The sequence below is a fragment of the Palaemon carinicauda genome, chromosome 31, assembly GCF_036898095.1.
Source record: "Palaemon carinicauda isolate YSFRI2023 chromosome 31, ASM3689809v2, whole genome shotgun sequence".
Lineage (NCBI taxonomy): Eukaryota > Metazoa > Arthropoda > Malacostraca > Decapoda > Palaemonidae > Palaemon > Palaemon carinicauda.
In genome coordinates, this window is record NC_090755.1 from 10748642 (window position 1) to 10768807 (window position 20166).

General features: G+C 46.2%; 1 protein-coding gene across 1 annotated transcript in view; it reads left to right on the forward strand.

Moving 5' to 3' along the window:
- The window catches only part of LOC137624270 (protein lin-9 homolog), a 66322-nt gene that overhangs the window by 6222 nt on the left and 39934 nt on the right, over positions 1 to 20166 (forward strand). The window contains 1 exon segment of the mRNA XM_068354808.1: positions 6594 to 6709. Coding sequence (XP_068210909.1) covers positions 6594 to 6709 — 116 coding nt within the window.

Here is a 20166-nt window from a genome sequence, read left to right on the forward strand (position 1 = left end):
TTCGATTTCAGTGAAATAAGTGCAAAACAGAAAATCGAAGTGATAAAGTGATATGCGCAAAGTGTTACAGTGTTGCGTCCGAGGGTTCGTCTGTTCGTGCCTGTCGTTCACCTAGTCCGGGACCTCTTGCAAGCTCCCAAGCCCAGGGGAGAAGTAATGTCGAACGACTTATGGGTTTGTCAGGCCTTGATCAACGAACAGACGTTTTTCCCTCCGTGGTTTCGGGCGTATCTACCCAAGATCGCCCCACCCACACAAAGACGAGAGAGCCCATTTACTTCTCGTCTGCGGAAGAGGTTTCTCGTAAGAAACCTTGGACCAAGGTCTCGCAGCTTATTAAGCGCAAGTCGGTCCCTTCCGCGCAAGTCCAACGGCCCAGGTGTAGCCACTGGGTCAGTTCGGACTCGCTGCAGTCTTCCGATGACTGCACACCTCCTAAGAGAGGTAAAGCGGTACCGCAACAGGCAGTAACACCGTCTGTTGCCGCACCTGCTGCTGTAGACCCTAAGTGGTCTTTGCTACAGTCTATGCAGACACAGTTAGCATCTTTTTTGCAGGAGTATCGTGCGGAGAAGGTTGACGCTGCACCCGTTAGCCTACAACCAACCACGGTTGTGCGCCCAGCAGATGCTGAGGCTGCCTGCTCCCACACTCCAGCTGTGAGAGCTCCTCCACCCATGCGCAGTCGACCCTGCCAGACGCATGCTGACGTTCACAGACGCACGGAACCCTCCGTTGACGTGCGTGTGCTACCACAACAACAGGATGGTGGAGTTAAGCTGCCGTGTTTTGACGTGGTGCGTCAGCCTCCGCAACCCACTGTGGTTACCGCCACTCGCCCGCAGCAGACTAGTCAGTCAGGAGTAGAGGCTTCCCCACACAGCTATGGTTGTTGCCAGCTCACAGACTGTCAAGCAGTTACATGACGTTGCCTTCTGGTCTGCTACTAATGCACCAGTGCTGTATGTCCTACGCACCTGTTGTGGTTGACAGTTCAGTTTTTGACAGTTCACAGACTGTCAAGCAGTACATAACGTTGCCTTCTGGTCTGCTGCTAATGCACCAGTGAGACCCTCACTGAGATAACCTAGCTTTTCTCGGACAAGGTTCCTGTAGATGAGAAAGTGCGGTTCTCCCTCCTACTGATATTCCTTTGAGGACTCTGTCATTTGGAGAGGAGCCTTAAGCTGCTTAGCCTCCTATGGACTTTAATTAAATCATGATGATTTTTTTTTAAGGATCTTCGTCCGGATCTTGTAACTGCTGCTCCTCGTTCGCCTAACGTCAGAACTTACACTAGGCCTAGCTACTTCGAAGCCGTTGTTGTTAAGCTAGTGCTCTCTCGCTCTCCTAGAGAGCGTTACGTTGGCTAGGCGACTGGTTTTTGCACCAGGAGTTTTAGGGATACAACCTTTGATTTCCCTTCTTTTAAACTGGCTTATAGAGCGAGAGTCTGATAGGACACGAGAGAAGTTCTCGGCTTGGGAGTTCATGCCTCTGCCCAGGTAAACTTCTCAATTCTGGTAGACTCGCCCTGGCGCCTAGCCAGGAGACGCTCCAAGTTTACAGGTCAACTTCTCAACTTTTGTCTAGCCTTTGAAGTTTTGCTGTACTATTATGTCACACATAATAAGGCTTCCAGGGATGGTAAATGGTTCCGCCTCAGTCGCTAACCCCGTCTGTTGCCACACCTGCTCCCGTAGACCCTAAATGGGCTTTGCTGCAAGACATGCAGTCCAAGCTTGTGTCCTTGATAGAGAACTTAAATACGGAGAAGAACCTTCTGGCCAACAACCTTCCAACCGGTTGGTTGTGCGCCCTGTTGACGCTGAGGTATCCTACTCGCGTCTGCCAGTTGAGGTGGTTCCTCCACCGATGCGACCCAGTGTGGGTTGCCAGTCGCACGTTGACGTTAAGCGACGCTCGGAGGTGGTTGTTGACGTTCAGTGTTTCACTAGGAAGAAGTTCAACAACCAGCAGAGGTGACTTGTTGTGACGTAGTGCGTCAACCTCAGCAACCCGGTAGGGTGTTGACTGCACAACCCAGACAGTCTAGACAGTTTCGGGTTGACGCTGTACTTCCTCGCGCACCCATGGTTGTTGACAGTTCACAGACTGTGCAGCAGTACCATGATATTGCGTCCGGCTCCGTCAATCATCCACCAGTGCGACCGGATTCAGCGAGTCAGACGTTGCCCACTCCGTTGCCGTTTCCTCATCAGTTTCGGATGAGGAACCCTCTGATGAGGACGTTGCTGAACAAGACGATCAACCCCCAGCCCTGCTATCCATCCAGAAGATGCTGAAGAAGGAACGCTGCCCTGTCAGGCTGTGGATGAGTCTGGTAAGGACACTGTCATCCGTGGTTCAATTTGTGTCACTAGGAAGACTACACCTCCGTCCTCTTCTATACCATCTAGCTTTTCACTGGAAAAAGGACAAGACGCTAGAAGCGGTCTCGATCCCGGTTTCCGGAAAGATAAAGTCTGGTCTGACTTGGTGAAAGGACTATATCAACCTTAGAAAGGGTCTTCCCCTGACTGTTCAGACTCCCAACCACGTTCTCTTCTCGGACGCATCGGACGTAGGCTGGGGTGCGACATTAGACGGTAGGGAATGCTCGGGATTATGGAACTCGAGTCAAAGGACAATGCATTTCAACTGCAAGAAGCTACTGGCAGTACGTCTGACCTGGAAAAGCTTCAGGTCTCTCCTTCAAGGCAAAGTGGTGGAGGTGAACTCGGACAACACACGGCTTTGGCGTACATCTCCAAGCAAGGAGGGACCTACTCTCTGACATGGTACGAGATCGCAAGGGACCTCCTCACCTGGTCAAAAGGTCTAGACATTTCACTAGTAACGAGGTTCATCCAAGGCAACTTGAATGTCATAGCAGATTGTCTGAGTCGGAAGGGACAAATAATTCCAACAGAATGGACCCTCCACAAGGATGTATGCAAGAGACTTTGGGCCACCTGGGGCCAGCCAACCATAGATCTCTTCGCAACCTCGATGACCAAGAGGCTCCCAATAGTTTGCTCACCTATCCCGGACCCAGCAGTAGTTCATATAGATGCCTTTCTACTAGATTGGTCACATCTAGATCTATATGCATTCCCTCCGTTCAAGATTGTCAACAAGGTACTGCAGAAGTTCGCCTCTCACGAAGGGACAAGGTTGACGCTAGTTGCTTCCCTCTGGCCCGCGAGAGAATGACTCACCGAGGTACTTCGATGGCTAGTAGATGTTCCCAGAACACTTCCCCTAAGGGTGGACCTTCTACGTCAGCCACGCGTAAAGAAGGTACACCAAGGCCTCCACGCTCTTCGTCTGACTGCCTTCAGACTATCGAAAGACTCTCGAGAGCTAGAGGCTTTTCGAAGGAGGCAACCAGAACGTTTGCTAGAGCAAGGAGAACATCCACCCTTAGAATCTACCAATCGAAGTGGGAAATCTTCCGAAACTGGTGCAAGTCAGTATCCGTATCCTCGACCAGTACCTCTGTAACTCAAATAGCTGACTTTCTCTTATATCTGAGGAAAGAACGATCTCTTTCAGCTCCCACTATCAAGGGTTACAGAAGCATGTTGGCATCAGTCTTCCGTCACAGAGGCTTAGATCTTTCCAACAATAAAGATCTACAGGACCTCCTTAAGTCTTTTGAGACCACGAAGGAGCGTCGTTTGGTTACACCTGGTTGGAATTTAGACGTGGTACTAAGATTCCTTATGTCAGACAGGTTCGAACCGCTTCAATCAGCCTCCCTGAAAGATCTCACCTTTAAGACTCTTTTCCTGATATGCTTAACCACAGCTAAAAGAGTCAGTGAGATTCATGCCTTCAGCAAGAACATCGGATTCTCATCCGAAACGGCTACATGTTCTACAACTTGGTTTTCTAGCCAAACACGAGCTGCCTTCTCGGCCTTGACCAATATCGTTCGATATTCCAAACTTATCGTATGGTTGGAAATGAACTAGAAAGAGTATTATACTGTAAGAGCTCTTAAGTTCTTTTTAAAAACCTTTACGAGGCCCGTCTGAAGCTTTATGGTGTTCAGTTAAGAATCCATCTTTGCCTATGTCAGAGAATGCTTTATCCTATTTTATCAGACTGTTAATACGAGAAGCTCATTCCCATCTGAATGAGGAAGACCAAGCTTTGCTGAAGGTAAGGACACACGAAGTTAGAGCTGTCGCAACTTCCGTGGCCTTTAAACAAAATAGATCTCTGCAAAGTATATTCGACGCAACCTATTGGAAAAGCAAATCAGTGTTCGCGTCTTTTATCTTAAGAATGTCCAGTCTCTTTACGAGAACTGCTACACTCTGGGACCATTCGTAGCAACGAGTGCAGTAGTGGTGAGGGCTCGACCACTACAATTCCCTAATTCCATAACCTTTTTTAATCTTTCTCTTGAAATGTTTTATTATTGTTTTTGGGTTGTCCGGAAGGCTAAGAAGCCTTTCGCATCCTACTTGATTTGGCGGGTGGTCAAAGTAATTTCTTGAGAAGCGCCTAGATTAGAGGTTTTGATGAGGACCTTTAGTATGGGTTGCAACCCTTCATACTTCAGCTCCTAGGAGTCGCTCAGCATCCTATGAGGATCGCGAGGCTCAGTAAGGAAGACGTACTTAAAAAGGCAGAGTAATTGTTCAAGTCGACTTCCTTACCAGGTACTTATTTATTTTATGTTTGTTATTTTGAATAACTGCTAAAATGAAATACAAAATATTTAGCTCATAATAATGTCAACATGTAATGCTGGTCTCTACCCACCCCCCTGGGTGTGAATCAGCTATATGATCACCGGCTAAGTTTAATATTGAAAAATGTTATTTTCATTAGTAAAATAAATTTTTGAATATACTTACCCGGTGATCATAGATTAAAGGACCCTCCCTTCCTCCCCAATAGAGACCCAGTGGGCCGAGGAGAAAATTGGTTCTGTGTTGACATGGAGTACTTGAGTACCTGCTCGACAGATGGCGCAGTTGATGTACACCCCCACCTGTATAGCGATCGCTGGCGTATTTTGTCCTTAGGTTTTTCTGTCGGGCAGCAGAGCTGACAGCTATATGATCACCGGGTAAGTATATTCAAAAATTTATTTTACTAATGAAAATAACATTTTTTTGTTGTTGTTAGGAGGTTATACGCCTGAGACTGTGCCAGTTCTGCTGGTGTCCTGACTTCATCTTATAAATCTGTATCTTGCCTAGGCTACAGTATACCCCTTTCAGTACCTTCCAGTGGGTGCACGATGAGTCCAATTGGATGTCCCTCCGTGCTTTCCTCGGGTGATTGTCCTGTAGTGCTGTTGATTATCCTTCCCTGTATGCATATAAAACAGCCCATTATTTGCTAGCACAGCCACTCGGAAGTTTTCATAAGTTGGATGTCCCTGACGGCAAATTGGTTACGTCTCCCTCTTGTAATAGTTCTACTGTGTTTGGACGAATTGTTAATTCTCACCGCTTATTGAGAAGGTCTTTTGAGATGTTGGGATACCATTATCTCAAAATTCATGAACCGGTTACCAAGGAGGGAAGCAGTGAGGCTTCGCAACTCACCAAGGGATGGCCCCTCCCTCTTTAAAGTCAAGGACATTGATGCCATTGCAGAAAGTTGGAGGAAGACAAGCCAAGATTTGAGAGACCAGGAAACCTGTTTCAAAGTGCGTTGTATCTTGTGGTGGAAGTGATTTCCAAGATATCCCTCCTTCAGCCGGCCCATTCGATTTTGTATCGGAGAGTGATGGTAGCTTCACTTCCCGTAAGGGCTTTTTTCGTTGGAGATGCATTTAATAATTGTCTTTCCATCATTAAGAGTTTAAGAATTTGAAAGTTAATTCACCCACAAATAGAATCAGTAGTACCCAAAGGCAGTGATCATACCAGCTCTTCAAAATCAAATGGATTTCCAAATTGGTTGGATTTTCGCTGTTGTCTTCTGCAGAAATCAAGTTTCCGGGCTACAGGTTCCAGTCATCTTTCTAGGTGTTCACCCTGGTCTCAATTTGGACCTAATAATGTCTCATGACATTTTAGTGTTATTGATCTTGGCCTCCTCTTGAAATGCTGTTGCATCAGAATCAAGATAGTTTTCTTTTCAAGCTGGTTGATAAATTCTAGGAACAAGCTAGTTTTATAAAGTAAATTGCATTATTCCGAGACATACACTCTACACAAACACAGGTCTTTATACAAATTCCTACATCTAACCAACTCCATATTTGTCCTTGCCGATGGAGGAAAAAGCCAGTGCTCAAATATTTTATTTTTATATATTTATATATATATATATATATATATATATATATATATATATATATATATATATATATATATATATATATATATAGAGCACAATACATTATATAAACAAGGAATAGGTTTGAATATCGGAAATATTTAAATTCAAGATTTTGCAATTTATGTAGACTTTTACTGTCAGATATGGTACGGTAGTTACTCGCAGCATTAAGGACAATTCATACAATTAAGAGAATTTCCATATGCCTTGTAATATCATTTTTTTAACTCTCTTTGGACCTGTCAGTTTTATGTTGTTGAACTTTATATTTGTTTCAGGTCAGTCAGCAGAGCAACAAGCTGAGTTGCTCTTGACCTTCAAAAATGGTGGGTTTTCGTCATCTTCAAGTTCTTCCTCTTCAACTGCCTTTTCACAGCCCCAGGAGCCAACACAAGTATGTAATATGAATTTACTTTTGTAAATATAAGTAACCCCTCGTTTTTAAATATTTAACTTAGCCGGTGAATATATATTAGCTGCTGCTCCAGCGGCTCGACAGAAAAACACACAAAAACTCGCGAGCGATCGCTATGAAGGTTGCGGGTGTGCCCACCAGCGCCAACTATCGGCCAGATACCGCATATGCATGTAAACAAGCCTCAATTCTTCTCTGTCGGCCTTAACGACAAGACGTATCAATACTCGCTGTATAACCTGGAGTTTTTTCAACAGACTTGGTGAAGTACTTCATTTTGGTTTGAGCTTTCGCAGTGCAGGTGTTTTTCCTCAACTTAAACTCTTGAACTCTTTGTTGGACAGATTTAATTGTTGATGACTTGGATTGTTTTTTGGACTTTCTTTGACTAATTCAAAATGGCTGACGCTTCTCAAGCCCCTAGATTTCGTAAGTGTAATGCTAGGGATTGCAATAGGCGTCTTCCAAAGGCTTCTCTCGACCCACATACTGTGTGTTCTAATTGTCGGGGTAAAACCTGTCAATTAGGAGATCGGTGTGTGGAATGCGTGGGCCTTTCAGAATTCGATTGGCTCGAATACGACAAGTATTCTCGTAAGTTAGAGAGAGATAGGGTAAGGAGGAGTTCCTCTAGATCAGTAGATTTTTCCTCTCCCCATGCCCCTGAACCTAATCCTGTAGTGGTTGTGCCTGAACCCCCTACTGGCACTCAGGAACCATCAATGCGAGACATGTTACGTGCCATTCATGCCTTGGGTGAAAGAGTAGAGTCGTTAGCTACAGATCGTAATCAACTCATGGCTGATGTTAAAGAGCTAAAGTGTCAGAGTGCCACAGCGGAAAATCGTGGGAAAGTGATTAGTGCGCAAAGTGTTTTAAGTGTTGCGACCGAGGGTTCGTCTGTTCGTCCCTGTCGTTCGCCTAGTCTGAGACCTCTTGCAAGCTCCCAAGCCCAGGGGAGAAGTAATGTCGTACGACTTATGGGTTCGAGAGGCCTTGATCAGCGAACAGACGTTCCCTCTATGGTAACAGGCGTGTCTCATCAAGATCGCCCCTACCATAAGACGAGAGAGACCATTTTCTCCTCGTCATCCGAAGGCTTTTCGCATAAGAAACCGTGGAGCAAGGTTTCTAGGCCCCTTAAGCGAAAGTCGGTCCCTTCAGGACAGGTCCAGCGTCCTGGTTGTAGCCATTGGGACAGCTCTGACCCTTTGCAGTCATCGGAAGACTGCTCGCCGCCTAAGCAGCAACGTTACACAGGCTCAGAGAGTCTTGGTGTAGGCAAGGTTGTGCAGTCTCAGACGTTAACCCCGTCTTTTACCGCACCCATTCCCGTTGATCCTAAATGGGTTGTGCTGCAAGACATGCAGATCAAGCTCGCCTCCCTTATGGAAGACTATTCTGCTGAAAAGGTTCACGATGATCCTCGCCGCTTAACTCATCGAGATCCTGGCCTTCAGCCGCCAAAACGAGCCTTTGCTCGTCCTGTTGACGTTGGCGTTGCTAAGTCACGTCAGTCACGCTTTGTAGAGCCTCACTCGATGCAGTCACGTGTTGTCTTTCAGCCGCATATGGACGTTCAGCCACTTCCTAATGCTCTTGTTGACGTTCAGGACGTTCGCCAACCAGCGGAGTTGACTTGTTTTGACACTGAGCGTCAACCACCGCAGTCTAGAGTTGTTTTGACTGCTCAGACTAGGCAGTCAAAACAGTCTCGAGTTGACGTCGAGCGTCCTCCCGCTCCTGTTGTTGTTGACAGTCAGGCTGTTAAGCAGTTACATGACGTAGCGTCCTGGACTGCTACTAATGCACCAGTGCGTGTGGACTCTGCGTGTCAAGCATTGCCAACCCCTTTGCTTGTTACTCAGCAGTTGTCGGATGAGGATCCTTCAGATGAGGACGTTGCTGACCCTCATCATGATGATCATCCTTCGGATGTAGACGAACCTAGAACGGTTCCTCCTTCAATGGACTTTAAGAAAGTCATGTTAATTTTCAAGGAGCTTTTTCCCGATCACTTTGTCACTGTTGCTCCTCGTTCGCCACCGTCTGAGTTTGCTCTAGGCTTACCTGCTAACATGCCAGCCTTTACTAAGCTAGTGCTCTCTCGCTCTTCCAAGAGAGCTTTACGACTTTTAGGCGACTGGTTGGATACCAGGAGGAGTTTGGGGAAGACGGCCTTTGCCTTCCCTCCGTCAAAGCTTTCGTCTAGATCGAGCGTCTGGTATGCCACGGGAGAAGTTCTCGGCTTGGGAGTCCCTGCCTCTGCCCAGGGTGACTTCTCAAGCCTCGTAGACTCTCCCCGCCGCCTAGCCATGAGACGCTCGAAGATTAGTTGGTCCTCCTCGGACCTTGACCATCTGCTGAAAGGCGTATACAGGGCCTTCGAAGTTTTCAACTTCCTTGACTGGTCATTGGGAGCTTTAAGTAGGAAAATCTCATCGGCTGATAGAGATGTTTCCTTACTGATAATGTCATGTATGGATAAAGCCATCCGAGATGGTTCCAATGAGCTCGCCTCCTCTTTTACGTCGGGAGTCTTAAAGAAGCGAGAGTCCCTTTGCTCTTTTCTTTCGCCAGGAGTTACTCCCTGTCAGAGATCAGAACTGCTCTTTGCTCCCTTATCAAAGTTTTTGTTTCCGCAACAATTGGTTAAAGACATAGCTTCTTCGCTTGTGCAGAAGGACACCCATGACTTGATGGCGTCCTCTGCTCACAAGGGGACTCCTTCTACATCCTTTGCTGTTAGACCCAGGATCGACACTCCGGCATCCAGATTTATCCCGCCCTTTCGTGGCAGAGCTCCCAGCAGGGGAAGTACTCGTGCCGAGGGAAAGAGAGGAAAGAAGAGAGGAGCCAAGTCCTCACGTGGCAGAGTCTGACTGCCCACAGCCTCAGACAGCAGTAGGAGCCAGATTGAAGAGCTTCTGGCAGGCCTGGGAGAAGAGGGGCGCAGACCAACAGTCTGTTCGGTTGCTCAGAGAGGGGTACAAAATTCCGTTTGTACGCAAACCTCCTCTAGCGACAACCCCCATCGACCTCTCTCCCAGGTACCGAGAGGAGTCAAAGAGACAAGCCCTAAACCTAGAAGTGTGTCTGTTGCTAGAGAAGGGAGCGGTGGTGAAAGTTTCGGACCTTCAATCACCGGGGTTTTACAACCGTCTCTTCCTAGTCCCAAAGAAGACAGGAGGTTGGAGACCGGTGCTAGACGTCAGTGCGCTCAACGTCTTTGTTACGAAAACAAAGTTCACTATGGAGACCACGAAATCAGTCTTAGCAGCGGTCAGAAAGGGAGACTGGATGGTCTCTCTCGACCTACGAGACGCGTACTTCCACATCCGTATACACCCAGATTCCCAACCGTTTCTGAGGTTTGTTTTCAAGAATGTGGTATACCAGTTTCGGGCCCTGTGCTTTGGCCTAAGTCCTGCTCCTCTCGTGTTTACGAGGCTTATGAGGAATGTAGCAAAATTCCTCCATTTATCGGGAATCCGAGCCTCCCTGTACTTGGACGACTGGCTTCTCAGAGCTTCGTCCAGTCATCACTGTCTGCAGGATCTTCATTGGACATTGGATCTGGCCAAGGAATTGGGACTTTTGGTCAACCTAAAAAAGTCCCAGCTGATTCCATCCCAAACTATACTGTATTTAGGGATGGAGATTTGCAGTCCAGTTTTTCGGGCTTTTCCATCTGCCACCCGAATAGATCAAGCCCTGCTCAAAGTCCAACTAATGTTGAAGAGAGAATGGTGCTCAGTCAGGAATTGGATGAGTCTAGTAGGAACTCTATCATCCCTGGAGCAGTTTGTCTCGCTAGGAAGACTACACCTTCGACCTCTCCAGTTCCATCTAGCCTTTCACTGGAACAAGGACAAGACATTAGAGACGGTCTCAATCCCAGTCTCCGAACCAGTAAAGGCATGCCTGAAATGGTGGAACGACAATATCAGTCTGAGAGAGGGACTTTCCCTAGCAGTTCAGAACCCAAACCACGTACTATTCTCAGACGCGTCGGATTTGGGTTGGGGTGCGACCCTGGACGGTCGGGAATGCTCAGGTCTGTGGACCTCAAGTCAGAGGAGCATGCACATCAACGGCAAGGAGCTTTTGGCAGTCCACTTGGCCTTGATGAAATTCGAAAGTCTCCTTCGAAACAAAGTGGTAGAGATCAACTCCGACAATACCATAGCCTTGGCGTACATCTCCAAGCAAGGAGGCACCCACTCCCTCACGCTGTACGAGATCGCAAGGGACCTGCTCATTTGGTCAAGAGATCGAGGCATCTCCCTGTTAACGAGGTTTATCCAGGGCGACTTGAACGTCTTAGCAGACTGTCTCAGTCGGAGGGGTCAGGTAATTCCTACGGAATGGACCCTCCACAAGGACGTGTGCAAGTGTCTTTAGGCGACTTGGGGTCAACCCACCATAGACCTCTTTGCCACCTCGATGACCAAGAGACTTCCAATCTATTGCTCTCCAGTCCCAGACCCAGCAGCAATACACATAGACACATTTCTCCTAGATTGGTCTCATCTGGACTTATATGCATTCCCACCATTCAAGATTGTCAACAAGGTACTGCAGAAGTTTGCCTCTCACGAAGGGACAAGGTTGACGTTGGTTGCTCCCCTCTGGCCCGCGAGAGAGTGGTTCACCGAGGTACTTCGATGGCTGGTAGACTTTCCAAGAAGTCTTCCTCTAAGGGTAGATCTGTTACGTCAGCCCCACGTAAAGAATGTACACCAAAACCTCCCCGCTCTTCGTCTGACTGCCTTCAGACTATCGAGAGACTCTCAAGAGCTCGAGGCTTTTCGAAGGAGGCAGCCAGTGCGATTGCAAGAGCGAGGAGAGCTTCTACCATTAGAGTATACCAATCGAAGTGGGAAGTCTTTCGAGACTGGTGCAAGTCAGCATCTGTGTCCTCGTCCAGTACCTCTGTAGCCCAAATCGCTGATTTTCTTTTACATCTGAGAAAGGTTCGCTCCCTTTCAGCTCCCACGATTAAGGGCTACAGGAGCATGTTGGCTTCGGTCTTTCGGCATAGAGGCTTAGATCTTTCCAACAATAAAGATCTCCAAGATCTCCTTAAGTCTTTTGAGACCTCTAAGGAACGTCGTTTGGCAACTCCTGGATGGAACTTAGACGTGGTCCTAAGGTTCCTCATGTCAGACAGGTTTGAGCCATTACATTCAGCCTCCCTGAAAGATCTCACCCTCAAGACACTTTTCCTAGTGTGCTTGGCTTCGGCTAAAAGAGTCAGTGAACTTCATGCCTTCAGTAAGAACATCGGCTTTTCTACAGAAAAAGCCACTTGTTCACTTCAACTTGGTTTCCTGGCCAAAAATTAACTGCCTTCTCGTCCTTGGCCTAAATCTTTTGATATTCCTTGCTTATCAGAGATCGTAGGCAACGAACTGGAAAGAGTATTATGTCCTGTTAGAGCTCTTAAGTTCTATTTAGCTCGTACTAAGTCATTACGAGGTAAATCTGAGTTAAGAAACCATCATTGCCTATGTCAAAGAATGCTTTGTCATATTTTATCAGATTTTTAATACGAGAAGCTCATTCTCACTTGAATGAGAAAGACCGATGTTTGCTTAAGGTTAAGACGCACGAAGTTAGAGCTATAGCAACCTCCGTGGCCTTCAAGCAAAATAGATCTCTGCAAAGTATTATGGACGCGACTTTTTGGAGAAGCAAGTCAGTGTTCGCGTCATTTTACTTAAAAGATGTCCAGACTCTTTACGAGGACTGCTACACACTGGGTCCATTCGTTGCAGCGAGTGCAGTAGTGGGTGAGGGTTCTACCACTACACTTCCCTAATTCCAATATCCTTTTTAATCTGTCTCTTGAAATGTTTTTAATATTGTTTTTTGGGTTGTACGGAAGGCTAAGAAGCCTTTCGCATCCTGGTTGATTTGGCGGGTGGTCAAAGTCATTTCTTGAGAGCGCCCAGATTAGGGGTTTGATGAGGTCCTGTTTGTATGGGTTGCAGCCCTTGATACTTCAGCTCCTGGGAGTCTTTCAGCATCCTAAAAGGATCGCTGGGCTTCATGAGGAAGACAGACTTACAAGGCAGAGTAATCGTCTAAGTCAACTTCCTTACCAGGTACCTATATATTTGGGTTTTGTTATATTATAACTGTCAAAAACTCTAAGCATATACGCTGTAAACTTAATTAACTCTGGTCTCTACCCACCACCTTGGGTGTGAATCAGCTATTATATATTCACTGGCTAAGTTAAATATTTAAAAATGATATTTTGATTATAAAATAAATTTTTGAATATACTTACCCGGTGAATATATAAATTAAAGGCCCTCCCTTCCTCCCCAATAGAGACGCAGCGGGACGAGAAGAATTGAGGCTTGTTTACATGCATGTGCGGTATCTGGCCGATAGTTGGCGCTGGTGGGCACACCCGCAACCTTCATAGCGATCGCTCGCGAGTTTTTGTGTGTTTTTCTGTCGAGCCGCTGGAGCAGCAGCTATTATATATTCACCGGGTAAGTATATTCAAAAATTTATTTTTCAATATTAAACTTACCCGATAATCATGTAGCTGTCAACTCTGTTGCCCGACAGAATTCTACGGAAGGGATACGCCAGCGATCGCTATACAAGAGGGGGGTGTACTCACAAGCGCCACCTGTGGCCAGGTACTGCAGTACTTCTTGTTGACACCACTTCAATTTTTCCTCTGTCGTGCTTCCGGCAAGACGTTCATGGATACGCTTATAATTTTGGAGTCTTGTTCACGGTTTTTGGTGAAGTATTGCTCTAAGATTTCAGCTTTCGCTATTCAGGAAGTTCTATTATTAGCTTAGCTAGCTTTTTGAATTAATTTGATTAATTATGGTGACGAAGAGAGTATGAACTCTCTTTCACCTTTAAATGGCCGACCCTTCCCTTAGACGGAAGTGTTGGTGTCTAAGAGAGTATAGACTCTCTTAATTGCTTAACAAAAGTTATAGATTTATTTTATATCTCTCCGCCTTTTATAGGCCTCTTCGATTAACTTCCTTTTATTATAAAATTATTAAAATTAATTTTTATATTTGTTTATATTCGACCTTTCCTAATAGTAGGCGGTCTTTTCTTGTACCGAAGTTAATTAACATTGAGCCCGTCATTTCGGTTTTACCTGTTAACATATTATGCTATTTTAATGTTTTTGAAAGAATTTCTTTGATAGTCTCGTACTGTTTCAAAGTTGAACTAACGTTTTGTTTTGTCTCTGCAGTTGTTGACGTTCAGAACGTTCAACTTGCGCTCTATCGTTACGATAGAGAGAGAATTTTCACGGTGTCACGTTGCAGTAAGAGTAAACCGTTTATAACGTTTTGTTCATTCTTTCTTAGCTTAATGGTTTTAATTCTAATAAAGGAACTTTTTATTTGGGAAATCTTTCAGTTTTTTTCCTTTAACAATAATATGTTTTAACGAGTATATATGATTGGGCTCTTCTCTCAGGTTCTAAGTCTAGAGAGAGAGAGAGAGAGAGATAGAGACGGAGGGAGAGAGAGCTGGATAAACGTTTCGTTCAAGCGAGTAACGTTGTTATCGTTTTTGCTCTTCTCCCTAGTCTCTTTAGGGGAAGAAGGTAAACGTTTCTAGAGTTTATTCTTGTTCTCAAGCTTTATGCGGTGAGAGATTTTAAACGTAGTTTATTTGATCTAGTGTTTAGTCTCTTTCCAGCCACTGAATTATTTATCTTTCATTAGATTTTTCTGTTACATTGTAATTCTGTTTTCGCAATTACTAACTTTTAAAGAAGGATAGAATTGCGTGTTTCAGGTACAAACCACTTAAAGTTTCGAGTTCAGTGAAATAAGTGCAAACAGAAATTCAAAAGTGATAAGTGATTAGCGCAAAGTGTGTCAGTGTTGTGCGTGAGGGTACTTCTTGCGTGCCAGTCGTCCTCCCAGTCCGGGACCTCTTGCAAGCTCCCAAGCCCAGGGGAGAAGCAATGTCGAAGGGCAAAAGGGTTCGGCAGGCCTTGATCGGCGCACAGAAGTATCCTCGGTGGTTGCGGGCGTGTCTTACAGAGACCGTCACTCCCACCCGCAGACGATTGAGCCCTTATTTTACTCGTCTGCAGAAGAAATTTCGGGGAGATAACGCTGGACTCAGGTCTCAAGACCTCTTAAACGTAAAGTCCAGACCTCTAGAGTTCAACAACCCGGATGCAGTCATTGGGTTAGCTCTGACTCTCCGCAGTCATCAGGTGACTGCACACCTCCTAAGAGAGGTAAGGTGATGCCGCAACAGACCTCATCTTCTGTTAAGGCTTTGCCTCAGCAGACCTTAGCGTCTGCCGACCCCAAGATGACTTTGCTGCAGTCCATGCAGTCACAGCTTGCGGTCTTAATGCGTGAGTGTCAGGCTGAGAAGGTTACACCTCCTCCTGCGATCGCTCCGCCTCACCGCAGTCCAGTCTGCCAGGCGTACGATGTTGAGGTTCCTCAGGATACCTTACCGCGTACTGAGTTGCCAGTTACCAGCGGTGTGCAGCAACCTCCGCCTTCCTTAAGGCAACCTCAGCAATGGGAGCAGGAATCTTATGCCTTACTTCCTCCGCTTCCGCTTGCGGTTCCACCAGCGAGGCAACAATCTCTTGAGGTACGACAACCTCTTCCATCAATGAGGCAGCCACCTCAGCACTCGCTGCAGCTTAGGCTAGCACCTCAGGAACCTCAACTCGCGAGACAAGAACTGCGTTCTGCGCAGCCGCTACCTCAACTCTCGCAGCTCACACCTCAGGAACCTTAACTCGTTCCTCAGGAACCTGCTACTGCGCATCCGCAACCCTTACAGCAAGCGCAACTCTTGAGGCAGCAACCTCATGCTATGAGTCAGCCACCTCAACGCATGCATCTGCCACTTTCTCCTCAACTTGAGCCTCTTCCCATTCAACTTGGAAATAACAAATGACAATAATAACACCTCATTACTTTCATAACTTGCATTTGTAATCATATACATGTATGCCTACACAAACATTATGATAATGGAGGTTATTTGTATTACTTATATAAAAATATATATGTATTCCTTGCAATATATTTTTAACAATATCGCAAAATATGGCAAAAATATCTTCAAAACAAAAATGAATCATGAGTTATGAATGTAAGGTAAATATTATGTTGATATTAAAACCCCATGCAAGCATGCATGAAGTAATGCAGTGTTGCCAACAGGGCGAGTTTCCCTTTCCTGAGGTGAAGTAGATTATAGTACATTTAGTGTAGCTTAATTCTACGATTATCATGCCGGCTATCAAATTCATCAACAAAACAGTCTAAATCAATTCCCTCGGCACGTGCACTTTCAATGGACGGTAATGCGATATTACTCACTCTAGCACTGGTCATGGAATTTCTGAGAAATGTTACACGCCATGCAACACGCTCTGCTTACCTTACAGCATGCTCTACATACAGCATGCTCTGCATACAGCATGCTCTGCATACAGCATGCTCTGCATACAACATGCTCTGCATACAGCATGCTCTGCATTCAGCATGCTCTGCATACAACATGCTCTACATACAGCATGCTCTGCATACAGCATGCTCTGCATACAACATGCTCTGCATACAGCATGCTCTGCATTCAGCATGCTCTGCATACAACATGCTCTGCATACAGCATGCTCTGCATTCAGCATGCTCTGCATACAACATGCTCTACATACAGCATGCTCTGCATACAACATGCTCTGCATACCTTACCGCATGCTTCTCAGTCACACATCTTTGGTTGTTGCCAACTCACTAGACTGTCAAGCAGTTTCATAACGTTGCCTTCTAGTCTGCTGCTTTTGCACCATTGAAACCCTCACTGAGAGAACTTAGCTTTTCTCGGATATGGTCCCTGTAGATGAGAAAGTGCTTTTCTCCCTCCTTCTGATATTCCCTTGAGGACTCTGTCATTTGGAGAGGAGCCTTTAGCTGCGTAGCCTCCTATGGACTTTTATTTAAGCATAACATGCTTCCAGGGAAGGTAATGGTTCCACTTCAGTCACTAACCCCGTCTGTTACCACACCTGCTCCCATAGACCTTGAGCTGTGTTGCAAGACATGCAGTCCAAGCTTAGTCCTTGTTAAAGGATTTTTTGTTTACGGAGTCAGTGTGTCACTGGGAAGACGTTCAACAACCAGCAGAAGTGACTTGTTGTGACGCAGTGCGGCAACCTCAGCAACCCGATAAGGAGTTGTCTGTACGACCCAGACAGTCTAGACAGCTTCGGGTTGTCACTGTACTTCCTCGCTTCCCCATGGTTGACAGTTCACAGACTGTGCAGCAGTACCATGATCTTGTGTCCGGCTCCGTCAGACGACTGGCTTTTAAGAGCTCCCACAAGTCGTCGCTGTCTGGAGATTCTCAGATGGACTATGGATCTGACCAAGGAACTGGGCCTCCTGGTCAATTTTGAGGAGTCTCAGCTCATCCCATCCCAGACCATTGTCTCCCTGGGTATGGATCTTCAGAGTCGAGCTTTTCGGGCTTTTCCGTCGGCCCCAAGGATCTTCCAAGCCCTAGAATGCATCCAGAGCATGCTGAGAAGGAACCGATGCTCAGTCAGGTAGTGGATGAGTCTAACAGGGACACTTTCATCGCTGGCCCTGTTCATCGTGTTAGGGAGACTCCACCTCCCCCCCTTCAGTATCTTCTAGCTGCTCACTGGATAAAGGACATGACGCTAGAGACGGTCTCGGTTCCTGTTTCCGAAGAGAGGAGGTCTTCTCTCGCGTGGTGTAAGAACAGCTTTCTTCTCAAGGAAGTCTACCTTTGGCTGTTCAGAAACCTGACCGCCGTCTCCTCTCGGACACATCAGACACGGGCTGGGGTGCGACTTTGGACGGACAGGAATGCTCGGGAACATGGAATCAGGAGCAAAGGACACTTCACATCAATTGCAAGGAGTTGTTGGCGGTTCTTCTGGCCTTGATAAACTTCAAGTCCCTCCAGCTTAACAAAGTGGTGGAGGTGGACTCTGACAACACCACAGCCCTGGCTTACATCTTCAAGCAGGGAGGGACTCTTTCGTGAAGTTGTTCTAGATCGCAAGGGACCTCCTCATCTGGTCTAAAGATCGAAAGCTCACGCTGGTAACGAGGTTCATTCAGGGCGGTATGAATGTCATGGCAGATCACCTCAGACGGAAGGGTCAGGTCATCCCCACAGAGTGGACCCTTCACAAGAATGTTTGCAGCAGACTTTGGGCCCTGTGGGGTCAGCCAACCATAGATCTGTTCGCTACCTCGATAACCTAGAGACTCCTGTTGTATTGTTCTCCGATTCCAGACCCAGCAGCAGTTCACGTGGATGCTTTTCTGCTGGATTGGTTCCATCTCGACCTGTATGCATTCCCGCCGTTCAAGATTGTCAACAGGGTACTTCAGAAGTTCTCCTCTCGCAAAGGGACACGGCTGACGTTGGTTGGCTCCGCTCTGGCCCGCGAGAGAATGGTTCTTAGAGGTACTGCAATGGCTGGTCGACATTCCCAGGACTCTTCCTCTAGGAGTGAACCTTCTACGTCTACCTCACGTAAAGAAGGTACACCCAAACCTCCACGCTCTTCGTCTGACTGCCTTCAGACTTTCGAAAGACTCTCAAGAGCTAGGGGCTTTTCGAAGGAGGCAGCCAGAGCGATTGCCAAAGCAAGGAGAACATCCACTCTCAGAATCTATCAGTCTCAAGGGGAAGTCTTCCGTAGCTGGTACAAGACCAATGCAGTTTCCTCAACCAGTACCACTGTAACCCAGATTGCTGACTTCCTGTTATATCTAAGGAAAGTAAGATCCCTTTCAGCTCCTACGATCAAGGGTTACAGAAGTATGTTGGCAGCGGTTTTCCGCCACAGAGGCTTGGATCTTTCCACCAACAAAGATCTACAGGACCTCCCTAGGTCTTTTGAGACCTCAAAGGAACGTCGGTTGTCCACTCCAGGCTGGAATCTAGACGTGGTCCTAAGGTTCCTTATGTCATCAAGATTTGAACCTCTCCAATCAGCCTCTTTTTAGGACCTCACATTAAAAACTCTTTTCCTCGTGTGCTTGACAACAGCTAAAAGAGTAAGTGAGATCCACGCCTTCAGCAGGATCATTGTTTTCACATCTGAAACGGCTACATGTTCCTTGCAGCTCGGTTTTTACTAAACGAGCTTCCTTCACGTCCTTGGCCTAAGTCGTTCGAGATCCCAAGCCTGTCCAACTTGGTGGGGAATGAACTGGAGAGAGTACTTTGCCCAGTTAGAGCTCTTAGGTACTATCTAAAAAGGTCTTAACCTTTACGAGGACAATCAGAAGCCTTATGGTGTGCTATCAAGAAACCTTCTTTTCCAAGTTCTAAGAACTCAGTTTCTTACTATTCAGGCTTCTGATTAGGGAAGCACATTCTCATCTGAAGGAAGAAGACCTTGCTTTGCTGAAGGTAAGGACACATGAAGTGGGAGCTGTGGCTACTTCAGTGGCCTTCAAACAGAGCCATTCTCTGCAGAGTGTTATGGATGCAACCTATTGGAGAAGCAAGTCAGTGTTCGCATCATTCTATCTCAAAGATGTCCAGTCTCTTTACGAGTACTGCTACACCCTGGGACCATTCGTAGCAACGAATGCAGTAGTAGGCGAGGGCTCAGCCACTACATTCCCATAATCCCATAACCTTTTAACCTTTCTCTTGAATACTTTTTATGGGTTGTACGGTCAGCTAAGAAGCCTTCCACATCCTTGTTGATTTGGCGGGTGGTCAATTCTTTCTTGAGAAGCGCCGAGGTTAAAGGTTGTGATGAGGTCCTTTAGTATGGGTTGCAGCCCTTGATACTTCAGCACCTTAGAGTTGTTCAGCCTCCTAAGAGGAACGCTGCGCTCAGTAAGGAAGACGAACTTATTTAAGGCAGAGTAATGGCTCAAGTCGACTTCCTTACCAGGTACTTGTAATTTCATTGTTATTTTGAATAACTGATAATATGAAATACGGGATACTTAGCTTCTTGATATACATGTACACTGGTTTTCACCCACCTCTCTGGGTGTGAATCAGCTACATGATTATCGGGTAAGTTTAATATTGAAAAATGTTATTTTCATTAGTAAAATAAATTTTTGAATATACTTACCCGATAATCATGATTTAATTGACCCACCCTTCCTCCCCATAGAACCAGTGGACCGAGGAAAAATTGAAGTGGTGTCAACAAGAAGTACTGCAGTACCTGGCCACAGGTGGCGCTTGTGAGTACACCCCCCTCTTGTATAGCGATCGCTGGCGTATCCCTTCCGTAGAATTCTGTCGGGCAACAGAGTTGACAGCTACATGATTATCGGGTAAGTATATTCAAAAATTTATTTTACTAATGAAAATAACATTTTATAATTAAAATATCATATTTCTCGATAAATTGTTTCTTTACATTCTCGGTTTTT